The 13,311-nt window shown below is 33.9% G+C and overlaps 1 protein-coding gene across 4 annotated transcripts in view; it reads right to left on the bottom strand.

Moving 5' to 3' along the window:
- Window positions 1–119: 119 nt before the first annotated feature.
- LOC133525836 (inositol-trisphosphate 3-kinase A) overlaps window positions 120–13,311 on the bottom strand; it is a 186,034-nt gene continuing 172,842 nt past the window's right edge. For all 4 annotated transcript variants that reach the window (XM_061862242.1, XM_061862244.1, XM_061862245.1 and 1 more), the window contains 5 exons: window positions 7,986–8,165; window positions 5,618–5,690; window positions 3,424–3,551; window positions 1,760–2,011; window positions 120–877 (listed from right to left, as the gene is read on the bottom strand). In XM_061862242.1, the coding sequence (XP_061718226.1) occupies window positions 545–877; window positions 1,760–2,011; window positions 3,424–3,551; window positions 5,618–5,690; window positions 7,986–8,165 (966 nt within the window). In that variant the 3' untranslated portion in view covers window positions 120–544. The remainder of the gene's footprint in view (window positions 878–1,759; window positions 2,012–3,423; window positions 3,552–5,617; window positions 5,691–7,985; window positions 8,166–13,311) is intronic.

Raw genomic sequence — 13,311 nt, 5'->3', positions numbered from 1 at the left:
GTATCCAGTTCAGCTGTTAAAACAAATTATATGTTAACAGTAAATATATCGCTTCGCTTTGGGGTTTTATTATTCATTTTTATATGATTAGGAAGAAAGGCGAAGTTCAAACAAGGAAATATGTGATTATGTTTTAATTTGTATCTCCAGATTACTTAGTCTTACGTAACCTATAAATCTAAATATATTTAGTCATTACACTAATATAGTGTAGATACTTACAACAAAATAAATAACTAATTATTACGTGAATCATGATACATTAACACATTAAAAAATCCACATTCAGTTCAGACTAAACAATAAATTTGTCAATAAAAATAAATTGCGGGTCCCTAAACTAAGCATGAGTATTTGAAACGTCTTAGCAACAATACCGGAAGGGTCATAATACTTAAGTCATATTTACAAACAACAGTAACGTCCACTTTTGATTACAATTTACGTAAAACAACTTCGGTAAGCGAATGTCACTCGCGATGCAAAACTGCAAAAATGTGCTCAGCACAAGTCACGTCTAAAAGACAGACTTAGTCAAATAGCATCAAGTTGCTAAACTGTCCTGTCTGACTGTTTTTTCTATACTCTGATCTGTGTTTGTTTCATTCTCATTTATCATAGTTTCAAATATTGATATGAGGTTATCAATTCCGATGAGGTAACCATCTTCATGGTTTCCTACTTTCCAAGAGGAGTTATGGTCTATGTTGACGTTGTCGGGCACTGGGACAGTTTTGGCGAAGTCGATCATCCAAATGGATGCGCGCCGCTTGTCGTGAACGAAGAGTAGGGAGCTGCCGATCAGCTCGTGTGTTCTAAAGAAGTGGGACTCGATCAGAGTCGCGCGGATGCTCTTTAACCTTTCCAAGTATCTGGCCTGGAAAATTAAATGATTTAGATTAATATACTACCTCGAGAATAGTTTAAATTACGCTTTGTTCGATTTCGGAGGAAACTATAATGACGAAACCTGCATACATTTGACTAGAACTTTAGTTTAAATGAAGTTCCCAACTGGTATAGGCATAGAGAAATAAGAACTTGTGCTTGACAATAGATGTTGCGATGAACGAAAAGTCTAATGTGCAACAATTTTCGGTTAATATTATAACCGGATTAACCGGAACTCTATTTTCAACCCCTTCTGCTTGTAATATTAGTTGTAAATTGTTGAGAAATAATATATTCGACAGTCGTGAGCGTGACACCTTGAAACATATAATATATATATATAGTGTCAAGTAGCCGTACTGATAATTCTGCTACTCGGTGCTAAATGTCGACCACGAAAATAATAAGCGTTTTGGTATCAAATCTGATATTGGAGTGAGCACTCTATGCTTAACGAATAGAATCAGGCGTTACTTTGCGGAAATCCATATTAATTAAAACAAAAAATATTACTTTGCTAATCCGCCAAAAGATAACGTTATATTTTCGCGGATTAACAAAGTAATTTTTTTTTAACTCTATGCTTACTTCTTATTTCTCTACACGTCAGGGTGGCTACCTATTACACATGTATAGAGCCCATTCCCTGTCATTCATACCCATAAGAAGCAGTCTAGTTTGTTTCATTATGATTGCTCGCCATTATATGTAGTTATCACACTTAACATATTCAGAGAAGATAAGATATACATATTACGAATTTGACTTTAAAGGTATACAATAAACAACAAAAGGTCACACAAATATAATATGCAAGCGACAAAAAAATTTAATCGTAATAAATCGGTAGTTCTTAAACGCAACTTACCGGGGCATTAGGAAAATTGCTGGTAAACTCCTTAAACGCCTCCATGATCTGATCTCTGGACTTAGTAGTCTTGAAGTCTTTGGAGCTAGTGCCGTCAGCTTTCTTGACGCCGTCGATCCTGAAGCCGAGAGTCGAAGTGGAACTGATGGTCTCCCTCCAGATCATGTAACGGGGCTTCGTGACGCCTTTACTTCTGTGCTCCTCTTCAGAAGGCGCTTTGGGATCTATTTGAATCATTTTCTCATACATATCCTGAAATAGAAAGATCAGGTTTAGGTTAAAAAGATAGTTAAAACCACTTTCATGCAACAACAAATCATGCAGTTAAATTAAGTTAAAAACATAAAATACAAGAATATTAAAGTAGCATGCCATATGCATATATACTCGTACGTATCAACGATTTAAACAACATGTATTTGCCCTTTTAAAACTTGTTTCGAATAATAATAATAAAAACATAGTTAATAAGCTCGGCGATTACGAAACTATGAATTTAGCGATAACGATTTGCTTAATTTCAAGTGATTTAATGTTTACGTCAATGAATTGATTGTATCATTTAAAGTCTATAATGAAACAAAAGAATGATTGTTAGTTTATGATGTTTATACCATTTTAGCCTGACGTATCGTTATTGGCTTTAAAGGGCGTTATTATTTATAAACAGTTGTGATAGCGATGCTATTTATATAAATTAACAACGAACCATGACGTCATTGGTCATAATCTAGTCTTAATTGTCGTAAGGTCAATAAAGAGAAATGGTTGACAATTAAGAATAAAAAAACAAGTTTCTTCTGTCGATATGGTTTCATCGTAATGTATCATGTTCATTTGATATTAGCTACCACAATATCTTTTGCAATATCCCACACTAAAATAAAGTAGGTACCTACATTAAACTTCGCTTTGATGATCCCAAAGTAGAATGCAAATGATACTAATTTACTTGATTTCAAAATTAAATGTATCAATTTGTATTTTTGAATATGTAATAACCTAAACGTGGTTATGATTTATTTTTATGACATAAATATGGAATTGTTTTCTAATTTTTTAAGAAGTCTAAAATAATAAAAATCGACTTTCGTTCTAATTTTGAAACTACGTGTTGGATTAAACTTTGCACGTGTCATGACATGAGGTATATCTCTATGCCTGTAAGTGAATATAGCTCCAGCCTATAAAGCAAACTAAATAGAGCATAAACAAGTTTAGTATGAAAAACTTAAATTCGCTGTATTTTTTTAACTATGGTATCTGAAGCTACATAAACTATTACAGGCATAGATATACCTTATCATTTTGTATGTGCAAAGTTTCAGAGCAACCTAGATAGTCATTTTTAAATGAGAGCGTAACTCCGTTTGTATGGAGAACCGAGCTTGCTGCGGACTTTCGGAAAATTCTACCGAAAGACGAACAGCGCAAGCATAGTAATTTAGGATTCCGTCTAGCACCATTCAGCCCGCGTAGCCAACATGGCAATCGTTAACTCTCCGTAGTGTAGCGCCTCTCTCTCTCTCTCTCTCTCTCTCTATAACTTATTAGTACGACAGTGATAGTTGCGTTTTGTTCGCTACGGATCGGTAACGATTGGCATGTTAGCAGGTATGGAATCCTTAAAATGAAACTATTTACGCTTTATAAAAGATACTTACTTTTCTTAACTTCGTCTTTTCCTTGGCCTTAGCTAGTTCCTCCTCTAAATATGTCCTGACTCCAATCTTGCAGTCCATGACACAGGGGGAGTCGAAGTTGCTCAGCAGATCTTGGAGTTGGAGATATACTGATAGTCGATGGTTAAGAAATATTTTATATACTGACTAGTACTTTGGCTTTCATTTATGTAATTGGTCACACACACTGGAAATAAACTTTTTAATACATTGATTGGTGCATGCATGTGAAATCTGTAATATAAGTACCTGTATCGTAGGTAAGGAATAGTGCTGTCACTATCGATCTAAAGCGATAAAAAAAAGTCAAAGTGTGCATCGCAGACCAGGGAGCATTAGATCCTTGAAGAATAAACCTACCTACCTACAACTACTTTGTGAATTTGCAATAAAATATTGAGTATTGAGCAAGCAAGCATGACTAATCTAACCACCAAGGCAATTAATTATTGTTAAAATGTACATGTTTGCAACATTGTAGATAAGATATTTTGAGAGAATCAGCCTGCCTAACTAATTCTAAATTCATTAAGGGTCATATAGAAATGTAAGTGCTAACTTATCCTTCCCATTGCCGATATTTAAAATGCAAAACAAACGTAAATTATTTCGACATTATAGGTTTAATCTATTTTAAAAAACAAGGCAGAATTAGTTATAACTGCGCCGAAAATATACCCAAAATACCCATATCTCTCCAGCGAACCACGTGTCGTATGGTAAAGTACCTAATTACGTTTGATTACATCATTGACCTCAGAGTTTAATCACTTTTCGCCACGTGTTCTCGTTCATTGTTAAATATAATAATTAGTAGGTACTTAACAATGTTATGAAATAGTGGGAGTTATCTCAGATTTTAGATATTATTATCCTGATAACTATCCCTGGCATTAATTAACCGGTTAAAACTCAGATTTTGCCGTTATTTATAAACGCTTGTATGTAACGTCTAACAAGCGCTTAATAATCATTTGCCCTTATCCATTATTTTGACATTCGTGTTTGAAAGAAAGGGACACATTTAACATAGGTTTGCTAAGTTTTATTAATAGGGGATTAGTTTAGTTAAATTTAATTTTAATAAATAATTTTTTTTTTCTTTATTTCGGACAAACAATGTATCCATAGAGTGTTAGTACAACAAGAAAATATCTTAACCTAGTATTAGTATTTATAAATATAATTTAAATAAGATGAGCCAATTTACAATATATATACAGGGTGATTCATGAGACGTGAGCAGGACTAAGCCTACACAATCAGTAAATGTTAATGAACCGTTCATCATCATATTTAAGTAAAACAATCTCGCTTTATTTCTGTTATTTAACTTTTTGGGAAGGACAAATTTGATAATCTACAATCATGGACACCCTACAACACTTAATTAAGAAAGATAAAACCTCTTTAACCGTTATGACAGCAGTTTGATTATGAAGAAAACAAAATGTCACACTTGTGTGAGATACGATTTTTCAAAAGTAACCAGACTCCGATGACATTCAATTTGTCACTTGTTATGGATAAAACAAAGAGGGTGCCCATACATGGCGTAAATAAATTAAAACATTTTTTTTGAACGGTAAAAAAATAAAAGAACGTTAATCTCACAAATACTGGTACGAAACAGTTGCTTATAACTTACTGAATGCTCAAGCTTGATCCTGCTCACGTCTCCTGAATCACCCTGTATATACCTACATAATATATCTATATTATAAATTGCGCAACACTTTTAATTAGCTCGGTCCAGTGCTTTAACATGGGACAATCGAATCTATTAGCAATTTCCTTTAGAATGCTGTTGGGACTACATCTCACACGACTTAGTAATGAGACTATATTTTTCCGTAATATAGTCTGAAAACTATCCGTGCGAGCTGCCACAAACATACCCGATGCAATAATTTGACTAACTGAAAATTAAAATCGAAGTTATACTAAACCTATTTTATTGCTGTATTTCTTAATATATTTTATATAGTTTTGCCAGCGATTGTCTCATTTCAATATAGACAGAGAGAATCATATTGTCTTTGCCTTACGCTAGTACTTTGTCTTATAATAGCGCCTAAAAGAAAGAGATGAGATTTGATAGTTTTCTTTGTTCTTTTTTACTGACAAATTCGGTTTGCCAGGCAATAATTGTTTTTGTTTTTATCGAAAAGGATACGTTCTCCATCGTCGCACGTGACTTGGCCCTTGTATTCCGGGACGAACGGCCGAAGAATGTCTTTCATCAGCAACTAAAACAAACAAAACACAAATCAGGAACCTCCGGTCCAAATCACATATTGAGAGTTTAGTGTTTATTTGTAAGAGGAAATTGTTAACTTATAAAATCTTATTCACCGTACAGACAGTGAGGGAAGGGAAGATGACCATCATTTAGCAAATCAAATCACTAACCAAGCTAAATACACTTAATTTACTCCAGCAAATCTCCTTTAACTTTTTTCATGTCATTAAATTTTTCCAGATCTTATCACCTGAAATACCCTGTAATTCTTTATAACGTGAAAATCTATATATAGAATCTGTTTTATTTATAACTTTTAGTATTGATATAATGAGGAAATAGGCTTATGATTAGGAAATACAGTTAAAAAAAAAATTCTAAGGTCCTCATGTAATAACTTAGATTAGGTACCTACTTATTTTATTATTAATACACATATGTTATGCGGCATAACTTATGCCTTTCTGCCTCTACGAGTATGCCTTAAAAATATATAAATAACTGTATTCAGATTGTAACTACGCTAATCATAGTTAATTATAATAATTTACGACCCTCTAAACTATTTACAATAGCAAAAAAGTAATCAGTCGTTGAACTGCTTTTTTATCGAAATAGTTTGGTAATTAAAAATAAAGTAATCTATGACGCATGCCTAACAATTTATCACTAGCTGACGTCAATCGACTAACTGGAATGGTCAGTTGAAACTTAAATCCATTTTAACATAATTGATTCCCATGGAATTAGAGCCATATACCTCCTATTTTTGGTCAATTGCAGTTAGATTTATCCAAAAATAGCTACGAATAGATTAACAAATTAAGAAATATTTAGTCTCGATGTTTTGTCTACTTATATTAGCTAGGTTAGCATCAGGTAGGTATTACGAGTATAATGGTGATAAGTTTTGAAGGACTGTTTCGAAATTTGTAGTATCTATAGATAGTTGTTATAGGTAATACATACGTTTGACTCTTATTGTTTTTTCGTACTATGCAAATCATCTTTCGTCAACAATATAGAGTCCAAGTACTTGGGTAAAACCATGGCGTCAATGAACATTGATTAAACATTTAACTGCGTAAAGGTTTAGGATTTTCAAAATATCCTTCTTAATTTTAATTCGCATAAGTAAGAAAAACAATAAAGGACACATAATAAAAGTGAAGGCAGTAGGGAGCAGTAGCAGCAGAGCTGTAATTTCGAAAACAAAGGGTAGCAGACTAAGGAACGAGAAGTGGGCCCTGTGACGAATATCCCTGGGTGACGATTTGGGTACTCCGAGGTAACTATTTATATAATTATTAAGTGGTGAAAACAATAAATTTATGCTAAACGAAGAAAACCTATACTTTGTACACGAATAACTAGGTATAGTAGTGAAGAATTGATTTAGCTATAATTACGCTATCGAGAAGATATATATAAAGATAAGATAGAAATAAAGAATTTTCTTAAACAAAGAAATACGTATTACGATAGAATGAGACTGTATAATGAAACGACAAAAAGATTCGAATGGAACCTATTATAATTATCATAAAAAACGCGGCAACAGTATTAATAATTATGCTCTAAGTCTAAATAAGGATTCGAATCCACTTATGCGAATTCCAAATAACAAACATTTTAATGATAGACTACGTGCAATAAAACACGTCTACATAGCGATTTCCGATCATGATCGCATATATGACTCACAAAGACTAGAGAAATTAGGAAAAATGAGGCTGTGACACTGGAAAACCATTTGTCATAATTCTTAGTAGTTGTAACACATATATGGTTGCATGCGGAAAATTAACAGCAACTTTTGAAACAAAAGAATGGCATCAGTTAAGGAGTAATTAGAAATCTCATTCATGACTTAGTCATGCGGTTCCACTGAGTAATCTCCAAATCTTCCTTATATCTTACTTAAGGCTGTATATTGTCCTTTTACATAGCACGAGTGAGCCGCGATAGTATGTCGTGAGTAAGATTATACCGGGTTATTTTTTAACTTTATTAAGTGATAAGTATAAGTTAAGCAAACACGTCAAAAGCTGATATGTATTAGGGAGCCTGACTGATTTTAATGCACTTTCTACGAATTTTATTGTATATGCGTAAGTTTCAGCATTGACACGTAACTGACGGAACGTTAACACGAGAATTCTATTTGCAGTATCCCGCAAACAGAATGCTCGTGTGAAAGTTACTATAGTAAGACGTATACACCTGCACCCGATAAAAATGGGATGGTCAGTCAGAAAGAACCCGCACTCGAAGACAGTCTCATTTCAACCAAAGAACTTACTTGAAAACATCTCTCCTCTTGCGGACATAGCTTCTTCAGTATGGTTCCCTGGTCAGGCCCCGCCTTGAAGTTCCCCTGGTGGCCAGCTAGCTGCACCCAAGGGTAACGCTGCTTTTTGTAGGTTTGGAAGAACGGCGTCCACTGCACAATGTTTCGGAGTTTACGCCATCTTTCCGATTGCTGAAAAGAGAAAAAATATAGTTTAGTACGCACGTGTACTAAAAAACTAATTACTTGTAAAAGTTGTAGATTATAATGTTTCCAACATAGACAGATAAAAGTAATGTACCAACTATGTATGAATGTAAAGCTTTTGTTTTCTGCTAGTGCATATTAATATTGAAAACTGTTCAATCCTAAAATTCTAAAAAAAGGATGTATAGTAAAATCTGGGATAGTAAAATGGAATCAGAAAACCTAATGAAATATCGGAAATAAAAGTAGAAACCAAATATTGTATGGGTTTCAAGACACCCAGCAACTAAACAGCTCAAATGAAAAATAATGTGGCAACAAATATTTTACGCCGCAACGTTGCCGTGGAAGTTCATAACTATTTATCAGGAACAGGAAATAAATATAGAGCTACAGTCTGTTGGAACGGTTATTATCATATTTTTTGTTATTACCATAATATCTCTACAAAATGTACACAGTAGGTACTATTTGTCCAGTAACATTGCCTGAAAATCTTCAAGGTTGCCGAATACAACATGAATGCTGCTGCATAAAGGTCAATATGTTTCGGAGCATGACGATGAGTTTCAGGATGGAGTCAGTACTTAAGTTATTTATATTGCATGCGTCAACGTCTGTGTCCACACTTGAATAATAACAGAACCAGTCCAGAAAATATTTCGATAGTTGTCATCTATCTAGAGACGAAGGCTAACTGTATTAAGTAAGTGAAACAACACTATCTTAATATCAGCCGAAAAAGTATTAGCTTAGTGTTAGGCTTCACGCTTCCTTCATCCGATCAGAACTACACAGTCATTTTATCTTGTTCCCACGCTACATCTTTGGGTACGTGGTCAGGTGGTCACTATCCGAAATCCTTTTTATAGGTATCTACCTACAAAACAACATACAACAATACAACATTGGAGGTATTTAGAATCGAGAGCTACAGGGAGATCCCTGTAGCTCTCGATTCTAAATACCTCCAATGTTGTATACTTAAGATTTTCCTCTCACTCTTACCCTAGTAATTAAAGAAATTAGCCAACCTAGTTACCTACTCCTTTTTGCAAAATGCTGCTATGAACGAAAAAGCTTGAGTAGATAAGTTTTGAAAATTACCGATATGTGATACCTGATACCTAAAAACCTTAAATTCTTTTCGGCGGTATGGAATACCTAATATGAAGATAGGACATAATGGCTTCGGTTCGTACAGTTAGCATCAAACATAATGTATGCATCAAAAGTAGGTACTAAAATAGTTACATTTCCATATGTAGAAAAAATAGACTGCAATAGTAGTATTACCTATGACCGCGTTATGTAGACATATACCTCTAGTTGGAAAAGTATTCCAGGGTGGTAGATACTTTTGGTGCGTTGTTTCATCCTTTAGTATTGATGCTGATTGTACGACTCTACCTAATGAAAACACGATATGCTAACCCTTAGGAAATCTTTAAATATACAAAATACTAGGTATAACCTAAGCAACCCCCCGCCCCCTAAGCAGCAGTGGATTGCTTGATACACAAATGTGCCAGGAAGGCAGCCAACAGAGAAGAATGGCGGCGTGTGTGAAGCACGTCACCATCCGACGACGACCACGACCGCTCTGTCAAGAGTGAAATGACTAAGAAGAAGAAGCGTCAGTGGAATTTGAACTCACCGCCTTCCACCTTGAATGCGAGATTAAGGGTTAATTCCGATATTTTCCTGACTGACCTATTTTAATTCATATAACAAAACTCAATAACTTTTCCCGCAGGATGTGGTTTCGGTAAAACTGCAGATATGTTGGTTCTAAATGCGGTCATGTATAGGTATAAGGGTAAATATGTACGTATATACCTAAATAATTAATACAACTATACGTTATATGGGTACAAAATGCGGAAAAATGTCTCAATAATTATGTCATTATCGTCAGTGCTTGTGTACAATATGTTAATTAAATGCTGAATACATGTACCTACCCTTAGCAAATATAATTACTCTATTTAAGTATATATCACACTCACTTCAATCCACTTTAAGTTAGTGATTTATTAAAGAGTAATCATTGTTTGAACATCTTAATACAGTCGATTTATTTTATATTATATTCTAAAAAGTAATAAAGAGGCTGCAAGGTACTTGACCCTATAATAAGTTAGTTATTATAAAGTTTTCCATTATCAGATATCTTTTAACTAATGCCTACGTCTAAAATAACATTTTCGATATAAGGTATTCAGATACCTATTTTTATTTCTTAATACAAAAACTACTTTAAAAAAAGAAATTTACACATTAACAATACACAATTACACAACTATCACAAACCTTACTCGGACTATGGCTCTTCACGTAAGCACAGTACACCACATCCATGAAATCCTCAATATTGACACAAATATCGGCGACGTACATTTTGCACAAATTACACAATTTACAAAAAAGCACGTGTATATCACGCACTAAGTAAACACGGACTGAATGCTGCAACCATAGTGTTGGTAATATAAAGCAACAAACTGAGTCAGTAGCGAACCGCAAGCGCATGTGACGTCAATGGCGGGACGTCAACGTATTGGTGGATACCAGTTAGAGGGCGGTCCATGTTCTAAGTAAATGACGATACTATGTCATAGTTTTACAGTGGAGTTTACGCGATGCGAAAATTTGTTGAGCTATTGGCACTTTGTAGTTCCCTGCGCGCGCTATCATTTACCACCATTATTTATTAGAATTTGAAATTGGCATTTCGTATTTCCCTGCACGCGCTATCTTTTATCATATTTTTTATTATAATTTAAAAACATGACTAAAAGAATGACGTCTGATACGTGGGATAAAATATGATACTCTGTAATGGAGTTTTGGCTAAGATAAAAAAGGATTAGCTTGGTTTGTGGCTCAGGTTTAAAGTAGTTTTTCAGGACGGCAAAAAACTAACATACCGAAATACCTAAAAGAATTAAAGACACAGAAATGGCGTTTGTTCTACGCATCGCTATAACTCTCGTGTCGAATAATGGTCCCTATGACAGTTTACGTATTTTTTGGTGACGACCTGACCAGGTCAGTGGTGTGTAGTGACCCTGCCTATGACGCCGATGGTCCCGGGTTCAAGTCCTTGTAAGGGTATTTATTTGTGTAATGAGCACAGATATTTGTTCCTGGGTCATGGGTGTTTTCTATGTATTTACGTATAAATATTTATATGTTATATATATCGTTGTCTAAATACCCGCAACACAAGCCTTATTGAGCTTACTGTGGGACTTAGTTAATTTGTGTAACAATGTCTTATAATATTTATATATTTATTTTAATTTAGTTAGATTGAATTAAAAAAATACCTTATTGAAGAAATATATTTTACCGTATATATAGGTATTACTTAAGTGTTACACAAGTATGTAAATAAATTATGACCTAAACTTCAAAAAATCTTTACAAACATTTTACGTGGCAGCTACTCCATATAAGAATGAACAGTTATGCGCCATGAGACACATAAAGTTGATGACTTTTCTACTGTTAAATGTCCTCCAGTTATTATTTAACATAATAGATTCACTTCTACTCTGACACGTGATTTTCTTCATGACGTTTATATAATAGCAATAAATAAATAAATTTCGTTTAGCAATTCTAAGGTCGCAATACGTTACATCATGTATTCACCTTACGTTGAGATGATTTTGATTATTAAACATTTATGTATATTAAACATAGTCTTATATGGATACTACGCCACAGTGAGAAAAAATGGGATAATAACCTACGTAAAGCATATTACGTAGAATCGTACGATGTTCGTCGAGGCGATTCGGATCATAACTAAAATCCGTTGTTATTTGAAATATTGCATTGATATGAGTGCACTAAAATAGCGCTGTACATCTTCTGTAAGTCTGTAACGCCAGTCAGGAATAACTCATAGGCAATATTTTTAATATATTTTTTTAGTCTGACATGATTCGCTATTAAAATGAAATTAAGGTGCAAGGAAACCAAAGCACATAAATATTTATTTTTAAATTTAGTTTTTCTTCGGAGTGTTGTCAATGTGATACCATAAATGAATTCAGCACTTCCGATTTATACGAAAACGATACCAAACACGGCCTAGCAGCTTCACTGATGTAGATATCAAGATAACATTGAGAGTCCTATATAAACTTTCAAGAGCGGATATCTTTAAAACCATACAAGATATCGAAAAACTTGACTATATAAAACTTGTAACAAATTTAATCAACTTTCATTTTGTGTAAGTGGCCATGTCGCTAAGACGCACAGTTTCCGAGATATAATATAAAAACCAAAAAATGGAACCTTCAAACTCTCCTCTCCCTCACGGCTTAAGGACTTACGAAGTCAAAAATTGTGTTCCAAGCATTTCCCTCTATAACCTTTTTTAAGCATTCAATGCCTGGCTTAATACCAATTTAATGTAGTCATTTTTATTTATCGTGATTGATGATCGAATGATGAATGTATTTGTAGATAATCGTTGTTTTGAGCTTATGCTTAGTACTTGTTTGCTTGTTCTTGTACTAAGCATAAGTTGCTGTAACGTTTATCTAATATATCAATAATAAGAAGCTCGAGAAAGCGATTTTCTTAATTATCCACGGACGCCACATTTATAATACCTACTCGTAATCCGCAACTTGTTCATGCAATTACCTCAATATTTTTACATCAGTAAAAAGTAAAATAAAAATACAATGGCTTCAGGAAAACCACATTTAATTATCGCGTCGTTATAATATCGTTTAATATTTCCTCTGCATACATGAAACAGTTAAAATGAATAATAATGTTTTTCCAGGACATGTTTACGGCCCAGTTCCCACTGTAGTTTAATTGCTGACTATAGAGGTTTCCAGAACTAGCGTTTGTTTATGTACGTCAGTTTATGCACCGTGACGAACATTGAACTGTACATATATTAGGCATAGATATTTTTTTATTATCCGATTACCGGTTTTCCGCATTTTAAATGGGCACTAAACTATAATATGGTTGAAAGGAATACCCGATGTGTGATTTTCCCATATTTTAAACGAGTATAGAGTATTAAATATGACTGATTTCAGTCTCGACTAGAAGTGGTACTTACTCAATCCATTACTAATTTAACTATCTA

The sequence above is a fragment of the Cydia pomonella genome, chromosome 15 (genome assembly GCF_033807575.1).
Source record: "Cydia pomonella isolate Wapato2018A chromosome 15, ilCydPomo1, whole genome shotgun sequence".
Classification (NCBI taxonomy): Eukaryota; Metazoa; Arthropoda; class Insecta; order Lepidoptera; family Tortricidae; genus Cydia; species Cydia pomonella.
This window is presented reverse-complemented; position numbering and strand designations above follow the sequence as displayed.